Source organism: Athene noctua, chromosome 21 (genome assembly GCF_965140245.1).
Source record: "Athene noctua chromosome 21, bAthNoc1.hap1.1, whole genome shotgun sequence".
Taxonomy (NCBI): Eukaryota; Metazoa; Chordata; class Aves; order Strigiformes; family Strigidae; genus Athene; species Athene noctua.
Genome location: NC_134057.1, coordinates 9,190,752 through 9,211,007, shown reverse-complemented (window position 1 = coordinate 9,211,007; position 20,256 = coordinate 9,190,752). Strand labels below are relative to the sequence as shown.

At 44.7% G+C, this 20,256-nt stretch overlaps 1 protein-coding gene across 2 annotated transcripts in view; it reads left to right on the top strand.

The window, feature by feature from the left end:
- Positions 1-4,695: 4,695 nt before the first annotated feature.
- BICC1 (BicC family RNA binding protein 1) overlaps positions 4,696-20,256 on the top strand; it is a 110,889-nt gene continuing 95,328 nt past the window's right edge. The window contains exon 1 of one of the 2 annotated variants that reach the window (XM_074924360.1): positions 4,696-5,057. In XM_074924360.1, coding sequence (XP_074780461.1) covers positions 4,856-5,057 — 202 coding nt within the window. In that variant the 5' untranslated portion in view covers positions 4,696-4,855. Of the gene's footprint in view, positions 5,058-5,804; positions 5,888-20,256 lie in introns of those variants that run through there. The other variant, XM_074924361.1, reaches the window with a different exon arrangement.

Genomic DNA, 20,256 nt, shown 5'->3' with positions numbered 1-20,256 from the left:
ATTCTATTTTGGCCCCTATCTGTGCTGAGGTTCATTGATGATCCAGATGAGGAAACTGAAAGTATACTTGTTAGAGGAATAAAAAAACAAAACTGCAGAAATATAGCATCAGTGCAAATAGAAGTTAAAAAATCTGGAAGACAGTCTGGAAGAAAAAGGGGATGAAATTCAATTGGTACAAGACCGGGAGGCCATGCTGAGCAGGAATAATCAACACCAAAACTATACAACGCAGAAAAATTAGACAGGAGGTTTTTTTAGAAAAGGACCTAGGGATTATAGTCCGCCAACACAAGCCATGGAGACATTAAAATTGACAGAGAAATGAACAAGCAGGTGTCCAGATCGTGAGACCCATGAGAATATCATGCAGTTCTGTTCAGCACTGACAAGGCCTCAGCTGGGGGTATTCCCTCCAGTTTTGCGCTTCGTATTTCAAGAAGGATGTAGACTACTGTGGAAAGAGTTTGTTGGAGAAAAAAAAGAAACGTGACCTCTGAGAATGAGCTGGAAGACTCGAGGAGTGAGTAGCTTAATGAAGAGAACCCTTACGGATCGATCAATGCTTGATAAAAGCATTCACAAGCATCAGAGTTTGATACAAAGAAGAAATAACCCACTCACCGTGTCCACAGTGGACAGGACGAGAAATAATAGCTTTAGGTTGCAGCCAGAAAAATTCAAGTTACTTATTAAAGGGAAAAAGTACTTTTTGATGGTAAGTGAAGCACAGGAATTTCCTGGAGAGGTCATGGAGACCTCATCATTAGAAATTGTGAAGGAGTGGATAAACAAATATCTGTCAGGAATGAACTCAGCATAGTTAGGAGACAAACTAGATGACCTTTTTGAGATCTCTTTCAATCTTTTTTGTTTTTTTGTTTTTTTTTTATGGTGCCTTGGTTCAGTACAGCTAAAAAGATGTTTCAGAATCTCTGCTCTTATGGTTAGAAAAAGAATTTATCCTGGGAATTTCTAGAGGTAGAAAAGTTTTTAAAACAGCTGTGGAGGACCTTTTATTTATTTGCTGGTGGGCCCTAAGTGCACAGTACTTCACTACACAGTAGGCCACTTTATATTATTCTGAGAAATTGGAGTTAATGGGTCCTGCTTGGGGAATATGGCACAACATCATGAAAGACAAACTACTGCGGGCTCTTCTGCAAAATAGATGAATGCAATAAAGCCTTTCAAAACGTGAGCAGCATTAATTTTCACCAGCAATAAACCTCTCCCAAACAACAAAAACCCAATTTAGCACTCTCCCTAGAAAAGCATTTCTAGATGCCACAGATCATTAAAGATTCTGTATGCCTCTTCCTCTTTCCCCACCTCCACTTTGCAGCTTTAGAAGCTGAGCTTTTTGATCCGTGGCTCCTGCCTCAGAAAAATACAGATAACAGCACTTTGCTTCATGATGGTGGTGTGAAGTAGATAAATTCGAGATCAAGAATAATAAATAAACGCGAGCTCTGAAATACAGACTGTGCTGTATTAACGATGTTACCTCGTGCCACTCTTCCATTTATAGATAACCTGTACATCTTGCCCTCGAGGAGTGCAGAGAGAGCCGGCCATCAGCTTCATGCTTGGGCAGCAGCCCTAAGGCAGAGCCGAAGCCGTGGTGACTGTCACTTCTCGTCCACAGGCCCAAGGGCAGACCCACATTCTTCACCAGAGAGATCCTACACCGCCCTCGATTTGGGGAGTTTATGCAGTCCGAAAGAGATGTGACTTATCAGAGTAGATCAACCAATTCATGAATCTCCTTTAAATTCATAGGATCTATTTCACCCCAGTGCGTATTATACAATAGACTTCGCATATAGGCTGAATGTGAGAATAAAACACTTTTCTATTCAGTTACACTTTTTCTGAGATTTGCAGATATTATGTGTGTGTGAGGTGAGGGAAAGAGACCAGGATGAAAAAAGAGGGAGAGAATGTATCCAAATAGACATAATATGCCAAAATGAGAAAGATCCTGTTATTCTTTTCTTTGATCAAGCTACTGGCCACAGAAAAATGGCCAACATAAATTATATATGCCAAAATCAACCTCAGCTGATGTTCTTTCTAGCCATTTGATCTTTTATTTGCCAACTTCCACCCATTCTCCCCAATTGTATCCACATTTAACATTATTTTAGCCATTAAAAATGTGGTTTTCTACTTAGTTCAAGTTTTCTGTGTAACAGATATTTTATTCTTCCACTGCAATATACTGGAGAAATAAAGTGCCATTTCTGCAACAGAAGTGATTCTCTACTGAATAGAGACTACCACTAATAACTCCTGATCACTAAAACTGTTTCTTGTTTTGACCACGGATAAGGATTTAAATAGGAAATCAAAGAATTTACTTCGTACTTTTAGTCTAAAACCACAGCATGAAAGGATTATTTTCAATGACTAAAAACTAAACTGTGTACGTCATTATTTTTAAGAGATCTTTGATTTATTATATTGTTTACATGGCTGCTGAAAAAAACATACTGCTGAGCTCAACCATAGCTAATTGATGAGAAAGAAGGTTTCTGTGGCTATATTGCAGGAACTGATACAACGCAAGGAAAGGGACCTCCTACGCTGAGAATCTCTGACTGTAAATCTCACTAGTTTATGAGTGGAAAATACCAAATAATTGTTTTGCTCGGAGATGCTAAACACGTGAAGCTGCTGTGGACTGTATTAGCACTGTCAACACTCACAGCTTCAGAACGTTTGGACTGTGTAACTCATTGGTTCTGGCATCTAGAAGACAGACAACTCCAGCTGGTGCTGATCTGGGGTGAGGCAGCAGACTTTGCTGAATTTCAGGTTGCTTTGATATGGACAATGTTTACTTTCCCACTGAAAAAAAAAAAAAAAAAAAAAAAAAAGGTGGTTGATAACTGTAAACTTCCGAACTGGGAAGAAGAAGACTGTCAGGCTTTTCTCAGACTGCCCTGCACGCCTGCAGTATTATCACGCCACAAGCAAACTATTGAGAGAAATGGAGATTGTGCTGTTTTCGTGACCTGTGTTCATATTCTGTTGGTTTTGACTTTAGCCTTTTTATTTCCCACGGTCATAAGAAGTATCTTCTGAGAAGTGTGTTGCCTGCAAACCACTGGCTAGCATCCACAGAGGCCGTGAGACCAGCAAGATGATTAAATATTACAACCGAATACTTGATGTTTCTACTAAAAGTGCCTCCCTCTGTACACACAGTGTTCAGTAGAAATGCAACCAGGGGTGTTGCAGAACTCACACTGTCACGGCGCTAAGTGGGAAACACATAAAGACTCAGCAAGCCAAAACCTGAACCTCTGTCAAAATGACTGCATATCGAAACTGGACACGGTCCCCGTCTCCCTGGAGTATCAGCGCACCTCCTGATGAATTTTTAACAAGGTCCTTCAAGCTGATATTAACTATAAAGTGAGTTCACCGTCACCTAAGCGGGCTCTAACGTTTGTATTGCTTTCCAGCGTGCGCGGTTTGGCCATCAGGACTATGTGGATGCTCCAGCGCTGGAGAAGACAAGAGGCAGGCGTCTGCAGCGCCGACGGGAGGTGTGATGCTCTCAGGGTGCGATTGCAGACACGGCGCTGCCACAGCATCTTGTAGCAGCTGTTTGGTTTTTTTTGCCAGAAAACAACGATTAATCGAAAGGGAAGGCTTTTGTTGGAATGTGCGATGCGCAGCGTAACTTTTTTTGACAGGATTTTTCAGATTCAGGAGAAACTGGCCGGCGCAGGAGAGACCCAAAGCGAGAGCGATGTGGACACCTCACCCTCGCCTGCCCGGTTTGGGCAGACAAACTTCGAGCAGCAAGCGGCCTCCTGGGCAGCGCGTCCTGCTGCGGGAAGGGACGCGGCACCGCTGCACCCAGCGCGGCCGCCACGTCGGCGCTTCCCCCGCCCCAGCGCGCGCTTTCGGGCTTAAACCGCCCGAGAAGCGCCCTGACCTGCGCGCTGCGGGGCCCGTGGAGCTCGGAGGCGATGCTGGGTGCGGATTACGGCTGTTACGCCTGGAAGGTGAGGGATGTACAAACCGGCTTCGCCCTCCCGAGGCTCGGCAGGGCAGGCGGCCGGAGGAGGCCCAGGGCCCCGGCGCCATGAGGAGGTGCCTCGGCCACGCGAAGCGAGCGGCGCTCCCAGGAGCCGGCGGCCGCCCTGTGGCGTGTTGGCTCCCGCTGCACACGCAGGCACCTTGTCGGAGGGGTCGGGTTTGGGGTCGGGCTGTGATTTAGGGCCCGCTTGCCGCGTTTCACCCCGCACCGCACGGTCGCTGCCGACCCTCCCTCAGGCGGCGGAGGCGGGACGGCGGAGGGGGCCGCGGGGCGGCTGAGGGGGCCGCGGGCAGCCCGGCCCCCCCCGCCCCGAGCCCCGCTCCCCCTCCGGCGGGGCCTGCCCCGAGCGGGGGGCGCCTCCGGGCTGGGCTGGGCGGCGGCGGAGCCCCGCTGGCGGGTGCCCGGCCCGCACCGGCCCCGCGGCGGAGGCGGTGCCGCTGGGGGCGGCATCTCCCCTCCCTCCTCCCTCCGTGCGCGGCGCGGCGCTGCCCCCTCCTCCCGGGGATATCCCCGGCCCCTCCCCGGCGGGCCGGCGGCGGCCCAATGGAGGCGGAGATGCTGTGCGGGCTGCGGGCGGGCTGGGGGCGCCGCCGAGCCGCGGACGCCGCCGGCCCGGGGCCGCGCACACTCGGCGGGGAGCCGGAGGCAGAGGCGGGCGCAGGCGGCGGCGCCGGGGCCGGGACTCTGGCAGGCGGCGGCTGGGATGAGGCGGCGGGGCGGCTGTGGGGACAGATAGCGTCCCGCGGGGAGGCGGCCGAGTGGGGCTCGGAGCGGCGGCGGGGTCCGCCCGGCAGCGCCATGGCGGCTCAGTGCGACCCGCTGAGCGGGTACCTGCCGCAGCCGCTCTCCGACCCGGGCTCCAACAGCGAGCGCAGCACCGACTCGCCCGTGCCCGGCTCCGAGGAGGACTCGGCCGGACCGCCGCGGCCCCTGCACAGCCCCGAGTGGGGCGAGGAGCGATTCCGGGTGGACAGGAAGAAACTGGAGGCCATGCTCCAAGGTGAGGGCGGGGAGAGGGACGGCGGTCCCGGGAGGGGGGGAGCCCTGCCCTGCCCTGCCCTGCCCCGCTCCGCCGCCGGGCCGCGGACCCTCCTGCCGGCCCCTCCGGCGGGGCGGCCCCGGCCCGGCCGGACGCGGCCCTGGGTCGGGCGGGACCCCGCGGGCCGGTCCCGGGCCCCCGGGCGCTGTCGTGGCCTCGCGGGGCGGGGGGAGATGGAGGCTCCTCGCTTCCCCCGCCCGGAGCGGAGCCGAGCGGCGCGGCCGCGGGTGACGGGGGCACCCCCGGGCCGGCGGGTGCCGCTCGGGGCCGGTCGCGGGTCGTGCCGGTGCCCAGCCCGGCTCTGCCGGTCCGGGTCTCTCGGACACCCGCGTTCGGAACATCCCGCCCCGCTCGGGCAGGGCGGCCCCGGGCTGCGGCTTTCGAGGAACGGCCGAGGCCGCCGCGGAGCGGGCAGCAGCCGCCGGAGCCGGGGCGGGCGTCCCGGCCGGAGGAGCGGGGCCGGCGGCGGGAGGGCGGACAGCGGCCCCCGCAGCTCAAGGACTCGTCCGGCCTTCGGCTCTGCTTTTTTTTTTTTTTTTTTAAATAGTGTTTGGTTTTGTTGTTTTTTCTTTTTTCCTTGAGACTACATATTTTGACCCAATATGTTTTGAATTATCTCACTTTCAGTGGACGTAGGCAGCTTTTGACAAAATAGTGCCGGAGTAGCAGTTGTCGGTTTTGTTGCGAAAGAACAGATAAATAGATTTAAACCGGCTGAGGATGCTGCTGAGGGGGGTAATGCCCCTGGGGTGTTCCCTGCTGTCTCATCCGAACAGCCCCTAGGAAGGGAGGTGAGTTTCAGGTCTTACGTTGTCAAATCTCAGGGGATGCTTTGTGTTTTATGTTTTTTCCCTTTGACAAGAAAACGTGATGGTGTTTTCAAGAAGTGTATCCTTTCCTCTGAGGCTACCCTTTTGTAAACAATATTACACTTAACGTGGTAACTCAAGTATTCACGTACATTTCCAAAACAAATAAACCCCTGACAAATATTTCCCCGTTGTTCGTGCGGCGTGTCGCACGGAAGGCATTTCATTCAGTGCCGGGGAGCCCTGGGTGCTCGCTGCCCGAGCATCCTTCCCCCCGAGCATCCCTCCCCTGGCAGCGCCGAGCACCTGCCTCCTCCAGCGCTGGCAGAGCAGCTGGAGACTTGGGTTGGTCACCGAAGAGCTGCGGTTTGACTTGGTGACTACAATGATTGGAATGTTTTTTAATTGACATTCTCTCTCCTGGGGGTGAGTTAATCTTTAATCAGTTAATGCTTTAGTGCTAGTAGAAAAATCTCATTATGTAATGCAGTAAAGAGAAAGGAATTCAGAGAAATAGAAGTCTCATAAGCAGCAACTATTTATAAAGATGTGCTCATCAGAAGTGTCTTAAAACCAAAAACACGTGGGTATTGAAAACAAAAAGTGTTCCTGTGTATGAAATGGAAAAGGGTCAAAAGTTGTGAAGCGCTGGAAGAAGATGGAAGGTTGCTTTAACGTTTTCCTCTAGTATCGAAATAAATTTCCATTTTCTCATGCCACACACAGTCTGAGGTAGTAAGCATGTGAGGGTAAACAAAGCTCTTCAGCAGAACCCAAATACTGTGTAGGTTGTGTCATCCGGTAGTAGTCAGTGACAAAATGAGAGATTATTTTTCTTTGCTCCTTTAAAAATTGTTTTTCTTCTCATAAGAGTTGTAGTAAAAAGTCTATGATTGATAGAGTACAGTGAGTAAATGCAAACAGAATGCTGCCTGCTCTTTGAGAGGTTGCTCTATGTCCAGCCTAGGACACACATGCTTCAGGTGATGGTTTGAGGAGCTTTTGCATCAGATAGTTACCCTTGTTGGGAAGAAGAGTATGTGTAGGACTTGGTAATAAGTGATTTTTGTGTGAAAACCTAAACTTTCTGGCTTATTGGTAATGAAAAACTGCTTGTTAGGAAACATGAGGCAAACAAAGTAGTTCTTTCTGTCAGAAAACTGAACTGTTTGTTAAACATGATTGCTTTCTCCCAGTTTCCTCTCCATACTTCACAAGTTTTTCTCATCTCTTGGCTTTCTACAAGATGGATTTTACCAATGCTTTCCTTCTAGGAGAATACCTCAAGCATCGACTACCTCTGCCAGGGTGTTACAGAGGGTGTTGTGAAGTCAGATCTGTAACAGGTACCCAGGAATTCAGAGTCAATTAATACTTCTGATTACAAGCCAAAGTTGATTTTTGTAACATCATCCCCCCCCACCCCTTTGTGTTGTGTGTGTGGCCATCTTTTGCCACCCAGCTTTGTGTTTTGCCACACAACTCTGGGAACTTTGACTCCCCCTAGTAGGAAAGGAACAATGGACAGGAAGCAGTGTGCCAGCTCTAGAAACTTTTTTTTAGACGATTCATAGGGTCGTGTTTCCTATGGTTTCTAGTACTGGATCCTTCAGTGGAAGTTCTTAAAATATGCAGAAATTGCGTTGTGGAAGGGAGACCTATCTGTATTCTAAGGGGTGATGACCAGATTTCTGATTCCCAGAAGTTATCCACTTTTTGCCTTTTTTTTAATTCAGGCTGGTGTAAATACAGCTTCTTGTTCATACTACATGCTTAAAGGCTTCTCTTTTGCTTTTACTAGCTGCTAGAGAGCATGTTTACACTTGTGAAATTTGCTTCTTAAATGATTACAAAACTTATGATTTCTCCTAATGTTCATCATAGCTTTCTTATATTATGGGAAAGTGAGAATATGTCATCTTTAGTTCAGTTATCTTTAAAGCCAAGTTTGCAACACCATCTGTTGAAGAAACCTGTCAGGAAATGTTCTCATTCTTGCTCGGGGATCCCTTATTTTTTCCTAGTCAACATCTGTTGTTTATTGTACTAATGATGAAATGTAAAAAACAATCAGGGTTAGAAAAAATATAAAGAAACTCAGTGTTCCACAACTGGAGTAGTGCCTGAGCGAGGCACTGGGTAGCTCTTCCTCAAAAAAAGAGTTGATGGGGCTAGCTTGCTACCTGTTGTATCTGAACTGAGATAGATTTGAGAGTGCTTCTGGTACTGAGGTTTTTTTCACGTTGAAGTAACTTAGTATGTTTGGTGCTGAATAGCCTTAAGATAAATTAAATGAAAGGTAGAGGGAGCTTCTCCAAGAGCTTTGCTATTTCTGATTGGAATATCAGGAAAATGAAAAAGATGTGGTAAAAACCGTGAACATAAGATGAATATTTTCTTCTTGTTGTGTCAGACTACTTTGTATAGCTGTTTTATTGCTTGCTTATAGATGTCTGGAATAATGCTCCATAAACAAATAGTCTTTACAGTGGGGTGTAAGTGATGTTATGCTTTGTGTCTTCAGCAGAGTTTGTTGGTGAGCAGATCTCTTTAGAATAAACTTGTTTCTCCAGGAAGCAAATTCGAGTAAAATGGACGAGCTATTCTTTTCAGCAGTGACACAGGATGATATTTCATGGTAGCCCTGGTATATAGCTGCTCTGCACTAACTTCTGGTGAATATACTCAGGTGACTTAATACTGTGGAATGATTTACTTAGTGCATGTTTGAGTGCCTGTTACCATAGCAGCTGAGTATTACTACAAAAATGCAAAACATTAAACTTAGAAGAGCTGTCCAGAAAGTATAGTCTAACAGCTAATGTCACAGCAATCAGTAGACATAGAGAAATGGGCCATGAACCTTAAAAAAACAAAACCCACAAACAAAAACCAAAATAAGCAAAAGCAATGTCTTTTTCTCTTGCTTGTGTCCTGTTCTTGAATACAAATGTCTTGCATTTCAAATAATCCTTTTTCCATGTCATGCTCTTTAACAGACGTTGGGGTTTTTGATGGGATGTATCTACAGCACACACCTAAATACTCTGTGACTTTATAATGCACTGTCACATAACAGTACTTGGGTGAAAAAAAAATCCATGCTGTTTTTTAATAAGTCTAACTCTAGCAATGTTCTATGTGCTGTATTATATATGGCTTTATAAAAAAAAATGGCGTGCCTGTTAGAATTCTGTTTTTTCCTTTGTGTTGGTTTTTTTTGTGCATCATCTTAGAGTCTGAGGACTCTTTGGGGTAACTTTAATTATGGATCTGAAACTTTGTGGGTGGTGGTTTGTTGTTTTTTTTTGAGATAATTCAGCATTTACTTGACTGTTGATAAATAAACACTGAAGAAAAGCACAGACCTACCTGCTTAGAAACTCTGATGGGGTACTTAGCACCACAAGCACCCTATTTGCTGTTGAGCTCACTTCCTAGAGCAGGTTAGTGTTGGGAAAGAGCAGCGCTGATTTAGTACTGCCTGTCATTAGTGCCTGGAGAAGGTCAGAATTTATAGGAATCATGTCAATCTTCATTTACGTAATGGAGACTTGATTTCTAAAAATAATAAAGGATTAGTTAATATTTTTCGGGCAGTAAGGTTAAAAGTACCAGAGTTCAAATTTATTGTGATAAATTTGTCAGTACAAGCAGCTCGTTTGGGTACCTTCGTGTACCCCTCCTTCCTGCCATCGCAGTGTTGGGTGAGCGTTCCCCCCCGTCCTGCTCCCTCAGTTTTTGTGCTTTTTGCCTGTCACGGGGAGTTGAAAAAACACTCAACTAGTAACTTTTCACCAAAAGACAGACCCCCTGCTTTTCTTAGAGGGAAGTGACATGAATATTTAGATAACTTTTTTTCCACAGATTAATCTAGGTGAAACTTCCTCGCTGTAAATCTAGTGAAAATCAATTGTGAATTCCTTTACCTAAAGGTCACCCTTGAGGTCACTGCCTGATCCTAAGACTGTACTTACGCAACGCCTAGTTCTGATGCTTGGATGATAACCAATTTATTTTGTTTGCTGATCTGTCAGGTGAAACTTGCTGTATTTAAACAAGGATATTTTCCCTACTTAATGCATAACTATATGGGAAAGTGTACTGTTAATACTTCTCGGAGACTTCTCTACTAGTTAGTTTCGACTACAGAGAATGATAAATTGATAATCTAATTGGGGGTGGGGAGGAAAAGCATTCATATTTGAACATACTAAAGAAGATGGAGATGGTCTAGGAAATCTGGACCTCTGCTGAAACTTTGCTACAAACAATAGTTTTTATCAGTGTCTAGACCCTGAAGACATGAATTCATAGATTTTGAGCAAGTTAGCTGCTTAAGGTGATAACTTAAATAGAACGGTTCTGACTGCTGTGGGGATCTGTGTGGGAACGACAAGCTCCACGCTAAATTCATGTTGGGTTTTTATGTTTAAATGGCTGAGCAGGAATTACTACTTCTCCCCTGGATATTTTTGTGTGTGATGGTGGCAGCAATCTGTATAGTAAAATGAATTAGTGTATCTTGCTTGCAACCAAAGTTAAAAATACTGAGAGTGCTGTTGATTTATACTCCTGTTTCAAGTTCCCTGTGTCCCCGTTGGAGCTTTGAGGTATGAAGTGCATCTTTTCTTTGACCAGATTCTGACTGAAATATCTTCTGAAGCTCCATATTTTAGTAGGTCCTAAACACAGTTTCTTTTCCTAGGGGGGGGAAAAAAAAAAAAGTTTTTTCTATTAAATTGTGAGATTTCTGTTGGTGGTTTTTATGTTCTTTTTTATTCCTTGCAGTGTATCAGCATAACCTGGACAAGGATGTAGTTGTGGGGAAACTGGAACCTTTGTAATAGCATTTACATTTGGTGTTTAACTTGCATGTAGCAGAAAAAAATGCAAGTTCTTTGTCAGGTTTTTCAAAGCCCTGAATTTCAATAATCTCTTTCTACAAAAATAAATATATGAAATAAATTTGTGTGACTTGTATTTTTAAAATGTTCTTGCATTCCGTTGTTAACAATTGTAATAATACCACTTTCTCAAGTTTCAGTGTTTTTTAAGTAGTACAACGGGCTATCATGGTTTGGCATGAACTGCTAAGTTAAGTGTTGCTGGCTTGCACATTCCTGTCGGTTATATTGTAATCTTTACCTCCATTGGAAAATATGTCCTATTTTGAGTGCTTCTTTCAGGCGTTTGGCTTTATGCCTGTCAAACAATGAAACATGCTAGCTTGCTTTAATTTCAGACCTCTATGTTAAAGAACTTCTAGCTTAGATTTATTTTTTTTACAGTAGTATCCCTTATTGTGAAGACTGGGTAGTGACTTCATGAGCAGATAGCTTATTAATTATGTGTACGTTTTGTAGCTGAAGGAATGAGTACTTCAGTTAAGGTTTTTTTCTTTAAGATGCTACTTGTTAATCAGGGGTAGTTTTTAAAGTAATTTAAGCAACTAAAAACATTCCTTGAACACATCTGCAACTTTTGTTCAGTACTTGTTTTTGTTTGATTAGGCTTTCTTGTCTCTGGTTCAGATCTGTATGACTGTATCGCGTGTAACTCTTAATGTTTCAGGGACTTATAGCTGATTTATGTAAAGATGTCTACAGCGATATCCTCTTTCTTGGAATAGGAATACATAGTTTTCAGAAAAACTCTTTCCTGCTAAAGGTTCATTGATGTTGTGATGGAATGCTCATGAATGATAGCAACCCTCTGCCAGGTCACTGTATGTATGGAGCTATTGGCCTAATGGTAATCCTCATAAAACTCAGAGCTGTATCCTTTCTGCTGTTATCTCTCTAGCTAAGAGAGCCTGAGGAATCCGGGTATTCAACAAGTTCTCTTACATTTATATGTGAAAGTGTAGTTTTTTTGATATTGGGGGGAAAAGCTCTGTCTATGCACAGAAAGATAGGTGTGAAGGATAGGGGGTTGAAAACAAAGACAGAACAGCCCACTAGGTGTCTGAGTGGGTAAATCACTTGTCTATTAGCATAATCATGTTTAATTTTTCTGCCGCAAACCAGATTTCATGGAGAGGTTGATGGCCACGTAGTGGCATTGTCTGTCCTAGTCGTTCTGGCTGTGTCCCTGGAGTGTAATGGAAACCAGAGCACATCCATCAGGGAGACAGGCAGTGGGAGTGTGCCTGCAGGACGGTTCCAGGAGAAGCTGTTGTACCTTTCCTGGGAAATCCTCACAAGTGGGTACCTACATCCCTGAAGTGCCAGATGCTGATGCAGGCAGTGTGGCTGTCTGGCAGGTGGAACTGGAGGTCTGCATGCTGTCGTGGGACTGTGATCTCGCTGAGGTTGCAGAGGTGTGGTGGGATAGCTCTGGAGTCCTTCCATGAGTGCCCAGGATGGACAGGCTGGGATGCTGAGGAGGAGGTGTGGCCCTTCTGTGTGGGAGCAGGGGGGTTGCATGGAGCTCTGCCTTGGGTCAGAGGATGAGCCAGTTGAGAGAGCGTGGTTCAGGATTTTTGGGTAGACCAGTCTGGGTGGTGTTATGGGTGTCTGGTACAGGCCACCTGATTAGGAAGAAGCAACAGATGAGGCCTCCATCAGTCAACTGGAAGAAGCCTCATGTTTGCAAGCCTCAGTCCCTATGGAGGACTTTACTCTCTGCTGGAGGAACAGCACAGCAAGGCACAAGCGATCTAGGAGGCTTCTGGAGTGCATTTGTGACAATGTCCAAACATAGGTGATCGAGGAGGTGACAACAGGAGGTGCTCTGCTGGATTTTGTAATTGCAAACAAGGGAAAACCAGTCAGGGATGTGAAGATGGAGGGCAGCCATTTGGGGGGACCTCAACAGGCTGGAGAAATGGGCCAGCAGAAATGTCATGAAGCTCAAGAAAAGGAAACGTGAGGGTCTGCACCAGGGACAGGAATTACCCCATATACCATCACGGGTTTGGGCCAACAGGCTGGAGAGTATCATCCAGAGAAGGACCCGGGGAGTGCTGATGGACAAGCTGATCACGGGCAGGCCTGCAGTGTGACAGCAGCCCAACAGCATTCTGGCCTTCAGCAGGAAGAGTGTTGCCAGCAGGTTGAGGCTGGTGGGCCTTGCTTGCTTCTCAGCCCTGGTGAGACACATCAGGAATGCTGTGTCCAGACCTGGGTTCCCCAGTACGGGAGAGACATGGGCATACTGGAACAAGTCCAGCAGAGGGACACAAAGCTGTTGAGGGACTGGAGCATCTGACACAGGAGGAGAGGCTGAGGCAGCTGGAGCTGTCAGGCTTTAATTTTGAGAAGAGAAGCACAGGGAGGACCGTATTTAACTTTAGTGTATGCGTGTCAGGGGGTATAAGCAGATGGAGCCAAACTCTTGTCAGTGGTGCCTAATGACAGGACAAGAGGCAAAATTTCATTTTATGACTTTTCTCCTTTTTCTGAAAAGGAAACAATCCATAAAGTCTGGAGACTTGCCAGTTTTGCAGTGTTCAGTGCTGAAGTGAGATCACTAATGTCTCTTGGGAGAATGAAGGAATCAGAGGAGTCTTAACTACAGAGCTTAACGTTAATTTTACATTTTTAATTGTTAAAATACTACATCTAAGATTGGGCTGCAATATGAGACCAAAATATTTATTGATGTTATGTATCGAATAAGACTGTGAATACACATTTTTGGGTGAATGCTTAGTCAGATAGCAGTATTAAAAATGGCAGTTTGTAGCCTGAATGGAACTCCAGGTTTGATTAAATTGTGACTGCATATAGGGAGTCGATTTAGGGGAGCGAGAAACATCTGCTGGGAAAAACTGGTCTGTACGCCCCAACTTTAAAAATCTTAGGATTTGGATTTATTTTTTAACATCAGATTTCTCATGCTTGATTATTGATGCTTTTTAGTGTCATGTCAGTGAAACTTAAAATCCTGCTGGAGCGGTCAAAAGTTGTTTAAGTTGCCTTTGCATTTTTAAGCTCTGGTTCTCTTGAACAGGTAGAAAACCACTAATACTTTTAAAATTTTTATTCAGACACTTATCACTTTATGATTGCTCCTAAATACAGGCTGATCATCTTGCAAGTCATTGTTTATGTTTTTATAATGTTGCCAAATTTATGTGGTTTCGTGGCCAGTTGCCGACTAGTGACCTCTGCTTGGGAACTGTTGGTTCATGATGAAAATGATGATCAGAATATTGGGCATACCGACCTCTTCCTCCTTATATCCACTTTTTATTTTTATTTTAACCCTTGTGTTATCTCTTGTGCCAGGGCTGTATCCTGTCATATTTCCTGAAATACTTATATATTGACCAAAAAAAAGGAAATATTTTGGATAGTCTGCCTTAGATGTTGAGGTAGGCTGGGTTTTAAATAAGCAACTCTGAAAGCAAGTGACGGTGCCCAGCACATTTCCTATTTCACTTGCCTGCACCAACGGGAATGATGCAGCCCCAGGTTTGTCACGTGAGATGGCGTGTGGTGAGCACATGTCCCCTGGGTCTGCGGTGTGCCAGGGATGGGTCTGGCTAACGTGGGCTCAGCTGCAGCCTGGGCCCGGGCAGGGTGCTGGCACCCAAGTCCTGGCAGCTCCTTCGAAGATGCCAGCTGGGACAGGCAGTTCTCAGGAGGCACCTTCTTTCAGGCTGCTCTTGCCCATGCCAGGGGTGTGTGGGTGCTGTGCTTGGCTGCAGGTTGCAGTCTGGCAGGGGTGCACTGGCCCGTGGGGGTGTGACTGGAGGGTCCCTAGCGGGAAGGGGACCTGCAGCCTGACCAGACAAACTGGGACAATGCGTTGAGCACTGCTGTTCTGCTGCCTTCAAACAACTTTGAAAATCACAGAATCAGCTAGGCTGGAAAGGACCTTGAAGATCACCCAGTCCAACTGTTAACCCCACCCTGACCGTTCCCAACTCCCCCAGATCCCTCAGCGCTGGCTCAGCCCGACTCTTCAACCCCCCCAGGGATCCCGGGGACTCCCCCCTGCCCTGGGCAGCCCATTCCAACGCCCAACAGCCCCTTCTGCACAGAAATCCTTCCTAATATCCAGTCTAAACCTTCCCTGGCGCAACTTGAGGCCATTCCCTCTTGTCCTGGATCACTTGTTACGTGGCTCAAGAGACTCATCCCCCCTCTCTGCACCCTCCTGTCAGGGAGCTGGAGAGGGCGATGAGGTCTCCCCTCAGCCTCCAGGGTGAAAATCATCCTCACACAGAGATACAATTATCTCTGGTTAGCTTGTGTGTGCTTCTTAACTGCTTGAGCTTAAACTGAGGCATCAGGGCTCGCTTTTGTTATCTGGGTAAGCCAGCTGGAGGTCCAGTGGCCAAGCACTGGGAGCTGACGGGGGGTCAGAGTGGCTTTGCTGGTACCTGTGGTGTAGCTCATGGACTCCATGGAGTGCTTTACAGCAGGTCCTGCTGAGCTTTACGTTCTTACTGATGGCACGTTAGCACGATGTGAAAACAGCCCTTCCCAATGCAGCTTAGATTGGAGCACAGGCGTGTTATCTCTATCATTTGGACTGTGCTGTATAAACCACAGAAAAAATTGTTGCTCAATGTACCCTACCAGGAAGTCTCTTCCTTGCACATGTGAGTGAGAACAAACAGGAGATAACTTAGTCCTTAGGCTTCTTTTCTTTCAAGGGTGGAGGGTTTTAAAAAATGTTTAGAAATGTATCACTTTTGACAAGAAAGACAGACAATAATAGACATTGATTTAAAAGACAGGAGATTTCCAGTCATTCTACCTCCCAAACGGCAAGCTGCCAGCAGCTATGTCTTTTGAATTTGGCTTCTTGAGATCAACAGTTTTATAAATGCAGTGCAATAAAGCTGTTATTTTTAATGCTTAGCTTTGTTTTATTTTATTTTATTTTTTTTAAAGTTGCCCAGGTTGATGTCCTCTAGAACTTTAAAGGTCAGATTTTGATTGGAGCATACTATGGACACTTGGGAGGTCACTTGACAGGACACACACAATCTGCAATGAGCTGAAGATTTTTTTTAAGATGTATTTAGCCCCTGATAAGCGATATCATGTGTATGTAGTTAAATATTTAGCTATTATGCCATCTCTAGAGAGGTACAAATGGAACCTGATAGAAATGTTACTGGACTAGGAGCAATATCCTCCACTGATTTGCCTTGAGACCTCAATTAAATTGCTTTTCTTTCCCCATTCTGATGTTTTTTTCCCAGAGGTAAGAAGCTGGTCGGTGCAGTGCCAGCTGCAACGTGTCCTCAAATTCCCTGTTCCTCTGCAATTCCAGTACTTGCCTGGTGTGCAAGGGTTGCTATAAACCTGGTGAAAAATACTCCTTATGTAGAAAACTTGGTAAATGTGCATGGAGAAGCGTTCTCTCAAATAGTCAGAAAATACTGACTCCCTGTTTGTCTTTTTGCCTGTTGGGAGCATGTGTAGATGGAAGTGAAGCATGAACCGTCCATTTTCCATTTGCTAAACTTCGGTGCAAGCCAGGCCTGGGAAGGCTTTGCAGAGTCTCGGTTCCATTTTCCGCTAAAACTCTGTGCTGTCAGTCAGGTCTGTAAGAACTGTTTTCGAGGAAAAATAAGCAGTACTCTTCGTGCTTATACACTTCTTGTGAGGCTTGCAAGATGTAGATACTGAAGAATTTTTTTTGTAATAGTGTGGCTTTTATAGGCACTTTTTCCCCCTGTCCCATAGAAAGGATTTTCTGATTATTTTTTTTTTGGTGTGTGCGTCCAACATTTTATTTAAGAAACTATGGGATAGTCATTTTTTAGGTATTTCAGTCCTTTTCTAAAGCTTTTTAACTTGCAAAGGTAACTTCTATTTGTAAGAGTTCTGATGCCACAGAATTTGCTCTAGATGCTAGAATATTATAGAGCTTTTGAAAGCAAGAATTAGAAATAAAAACGAATGCCAAGGAAAGAAAAAATGAGACCTCATTCCAGATCATTCAAATGAAGTAAGTATGTAATTTGAGTACGGATATAAAAAAAAAGATTGGGTGGTGTTACTTCTCACTTGGTACAAAGCATCTGTAAATTCTAGATTAATTACCTCTACTAGCAATGAGATGACTAGCAAAAAAAAAAAAACCAACACACCAACCACCCAACCCAAAATGCCATTCTGCTGCTTGTGGAACAGGTCAGACCATGGGCTATGATTAGACTTCATTCTTGGGAAAGGAATTATGCTGTATTTCCTTGTGAGGAAAACTTGCAATGTTTTTTATCGGCTAAACAGTTTATAATATAACACATCTGAAAATTGGCATTAAGTCAAGTAAATCTGGCCTGAAAGAAGCAATGTTAATAGATGACTGAAGCTAGAAATTGGTAATAATGATTTATTCTATTTTTTTAAAGGTGCCCTTTCACTCCTTTTGAACACATGATATACACAGGTGATTTTTTTCTTGATGTATTATGTTCATACAAAACCTGTCTTTTATGATCTGCTATTAATATCTTGCTATATAAAGTTTTAAAATTTTTGATTGTATTGATATTCTGAAGTTTCATGGCGAGGTTACCAGGTGTTCCAAAGTTTTAAATATATTTTCACCACTTCCTTTTTTTGTTTGTATTTTTAAATTCTAGTTACAGGTGATGACACTTTTTTCCATTTTAAGCAAAGTCTGGGTTTAGGGATCTGTATTGCTGCTCTGGATTAGTGGTTTAAACTAACCTTTAAATTTGCTTTTTTCCCTATTGCAAATAACTTTGTGTGAATGGAGGGCTTTGATTATATCTATTTTTATTGGCTCTGTTCTGTTCAGACTATGGCTGCGATAAATCTGTGGCAGTTGAACATATGAGATTAGTAATTTAAGACCAAGCATCTTGAGAACTGTAAAGAATGAAATCTGTAATTCCAAAATAAATATTAGGTCAATTAAGTGATGCAGTGAAGCATTTTCATGGTAAAGAAAGCTTTAGCAGACTGATGTCTTCTGAAGCTGTTCCCCATGACCTTTATGGTAAGATAATTGAATTGCTTGAGGGAATATGAACTGGGATTCAGTGAACTATTTGCAGTATAATTAAACCAGAAGCTCTGTAGTAAGGTGGTTCCTGTGCAGAACGTTGCACTGCACTACAAAAGACAGAAGTGAAAGGTTAATCACTTGAAAAAAAAAAAAATCTACGTTTAAAATCATATCTCTGTGTGTAATACATATTTTTTATTTAAATGTATGTATCTGTGTGTAATTCAAATGAAGGATACATATGCATGTACTTCCTACTGTGATGTGGAAATACTTCATTTCATCATCATCTACTTCAAAGAATGGTCTCACTTCTTCTGGATGTGTAAGTGCATCCGTAGGTGAGAAGTGCTATAGCATGGTGAAATATGAAATTACAGTACATGGCCTTTGTTTATATGCAGTTGGAGCAGTTAAAATAGCATTGATTTAAAGAGTCTGGACATAGAATACATTTTTTAAACCATCATTTTATATAGTGGAAAAAGAATCTTGGTACGCTTTTATTATTTTAGTAAAACAAACATACGTGCTGTTTTTCCTTAGTCAATTTACTTCTGGAGTGTGTGTAAAATAGTGGGTAAGAGACAATCTGTTTCTAATCTATTCCACGTGCAGAAATAGTGAATAAACTTGATCAAATCTTTAGTCCTTTATAAGTAATTCCTTTTTGAAGTAAGAACATATTCTGCAGAATTTTCTCTTCCTCTGTGTGGAAGACATTGCTGTCATTAGAGTCCAGATTACATGGATTCTCAATATGTGCGATTTTTTTTTTTAATGCACTAAACAATTGAGCATTTAAGGATGTTTTCTGGGTTGCTTAGCAACAGTTGTTTTTTTTTTACTTTCAGTGACATCTTTAGATTGTTCTGAGATTTGGCAGAAATAGTCACTCCAGTGTTTGAAACTCGAGGAATCATTAATCTGTGGAAAAAAAAAATAGGGTTGGCTTATTGTAAAGTTTTGTAAATATTTACATATAAACAAAACTTTGCATTCTGTGTTTTTGTAAATGTTTCGGAGAAGTGAGTGCTAGAAGAGTATTTCTGTTGAATGTTAAGTATAGTTTTAGGTGACTTATCACCTGAAAGATGGAAACTTTGATTGCAGATTAACTGTCTGAATTAAGCTTTAAATGAGTATGTATCTAGCTGGAAATATGTTTTCTGTATTTATAAAACTGAGTACTGTTAGTGGTGTTTTGAGAATATAATTCAAATCAAAATGTAAAATGTTAAATATGCTTTTTTTCCTTATGGGATATCAAATGCATAATTACAAGAGTATTTTAATTGGGTGGGTCTCCTGTATCGCTGCAGAGCTTGTGTTGGCACTGCCTTCCACTCGGGCTTGAATAGCCAGCAGAGAGTTTGAGGCCGGTTTTAATCCGTGTTGAAGGGTTATATGCTGTCAGCCTTGTGCTGCAGCTCCCCGCTGACAGGATGATGCTTTTGATGTCTCTCTTCCCTGCTACTTTCTTTGTACAGTGCACAAGTTAAAGGAAGGTTCATCCTCCAAGCGGAATGGTGGCTTGGGTCTAGTGGGAGCGTGTTGCTGGACCGAGTAAGGCGTGGGAGAAGTGAGTGGCCGAGGTAAAGGAAGGAGTTCCTTAGCTGCCCATGCAGGTTAGCCAGACCAGGGTTTTAGTAGAAGGGTGTAAAGGCCAAGTTTTTCAGACAAATAGGAAATACTTTTAAAGTGGGAAATCCTGGGATCCGAGAGGTGAATGGAGACATGACCAAGAGGATTACAGAAGTCGGGTAGCTTTGGATGCTTGCACGACAGGTCTCCCTGCACATTGCATGGGGGCCAGGCGTGCAGCTCCCGGAGGAGCTGCTCTCCGTGCTTCTGTTCGGCTTCTCTTCCGCTCTCTTTCTGTTCGTACTGTTTTATGAGAGGGGAGGAGGAGAACCACTCACCAGCTCTGTTCTGCCTCCTTCCAGCAGTGTGATGAATCGAGATCAATTGGAGCACACTTGGCAGTTCTGCAGCTGGTACACAGACTCGGGGCGGCCGCGTCGTGCGAGCGAGAGCATGCGAAGGGCAGGCACGGGGAGCTGGGAACCCCCAGGGGCTGGGTGAATGTCCAGCTTCCTTCTCCCCTCCTAACCTGCCCTTTCAGAGGGAGGAGAGCTTTGGTGAGCATTTAAATTTTAGCGTCGGCTTTGGTATAGATAGATCCTTCCCTACTTACCTCCTGAGGCTTGCCTCCTTTCCATGGGGTGTGTTGAGCAGGGAGATGTCAGAGAGCTGCTCCAGTTGATCGGATCTGCTTTACTGGAACGGAGGCGGTGGTAAGACAGTTGGGACTAGTGCATTTTCTGATCACAACAGGGAAGCAAATTCAGGTGCCTCAGTGCATACTGACTTCCCTGTTAAAGATTTAAACTGGGGGACCATGG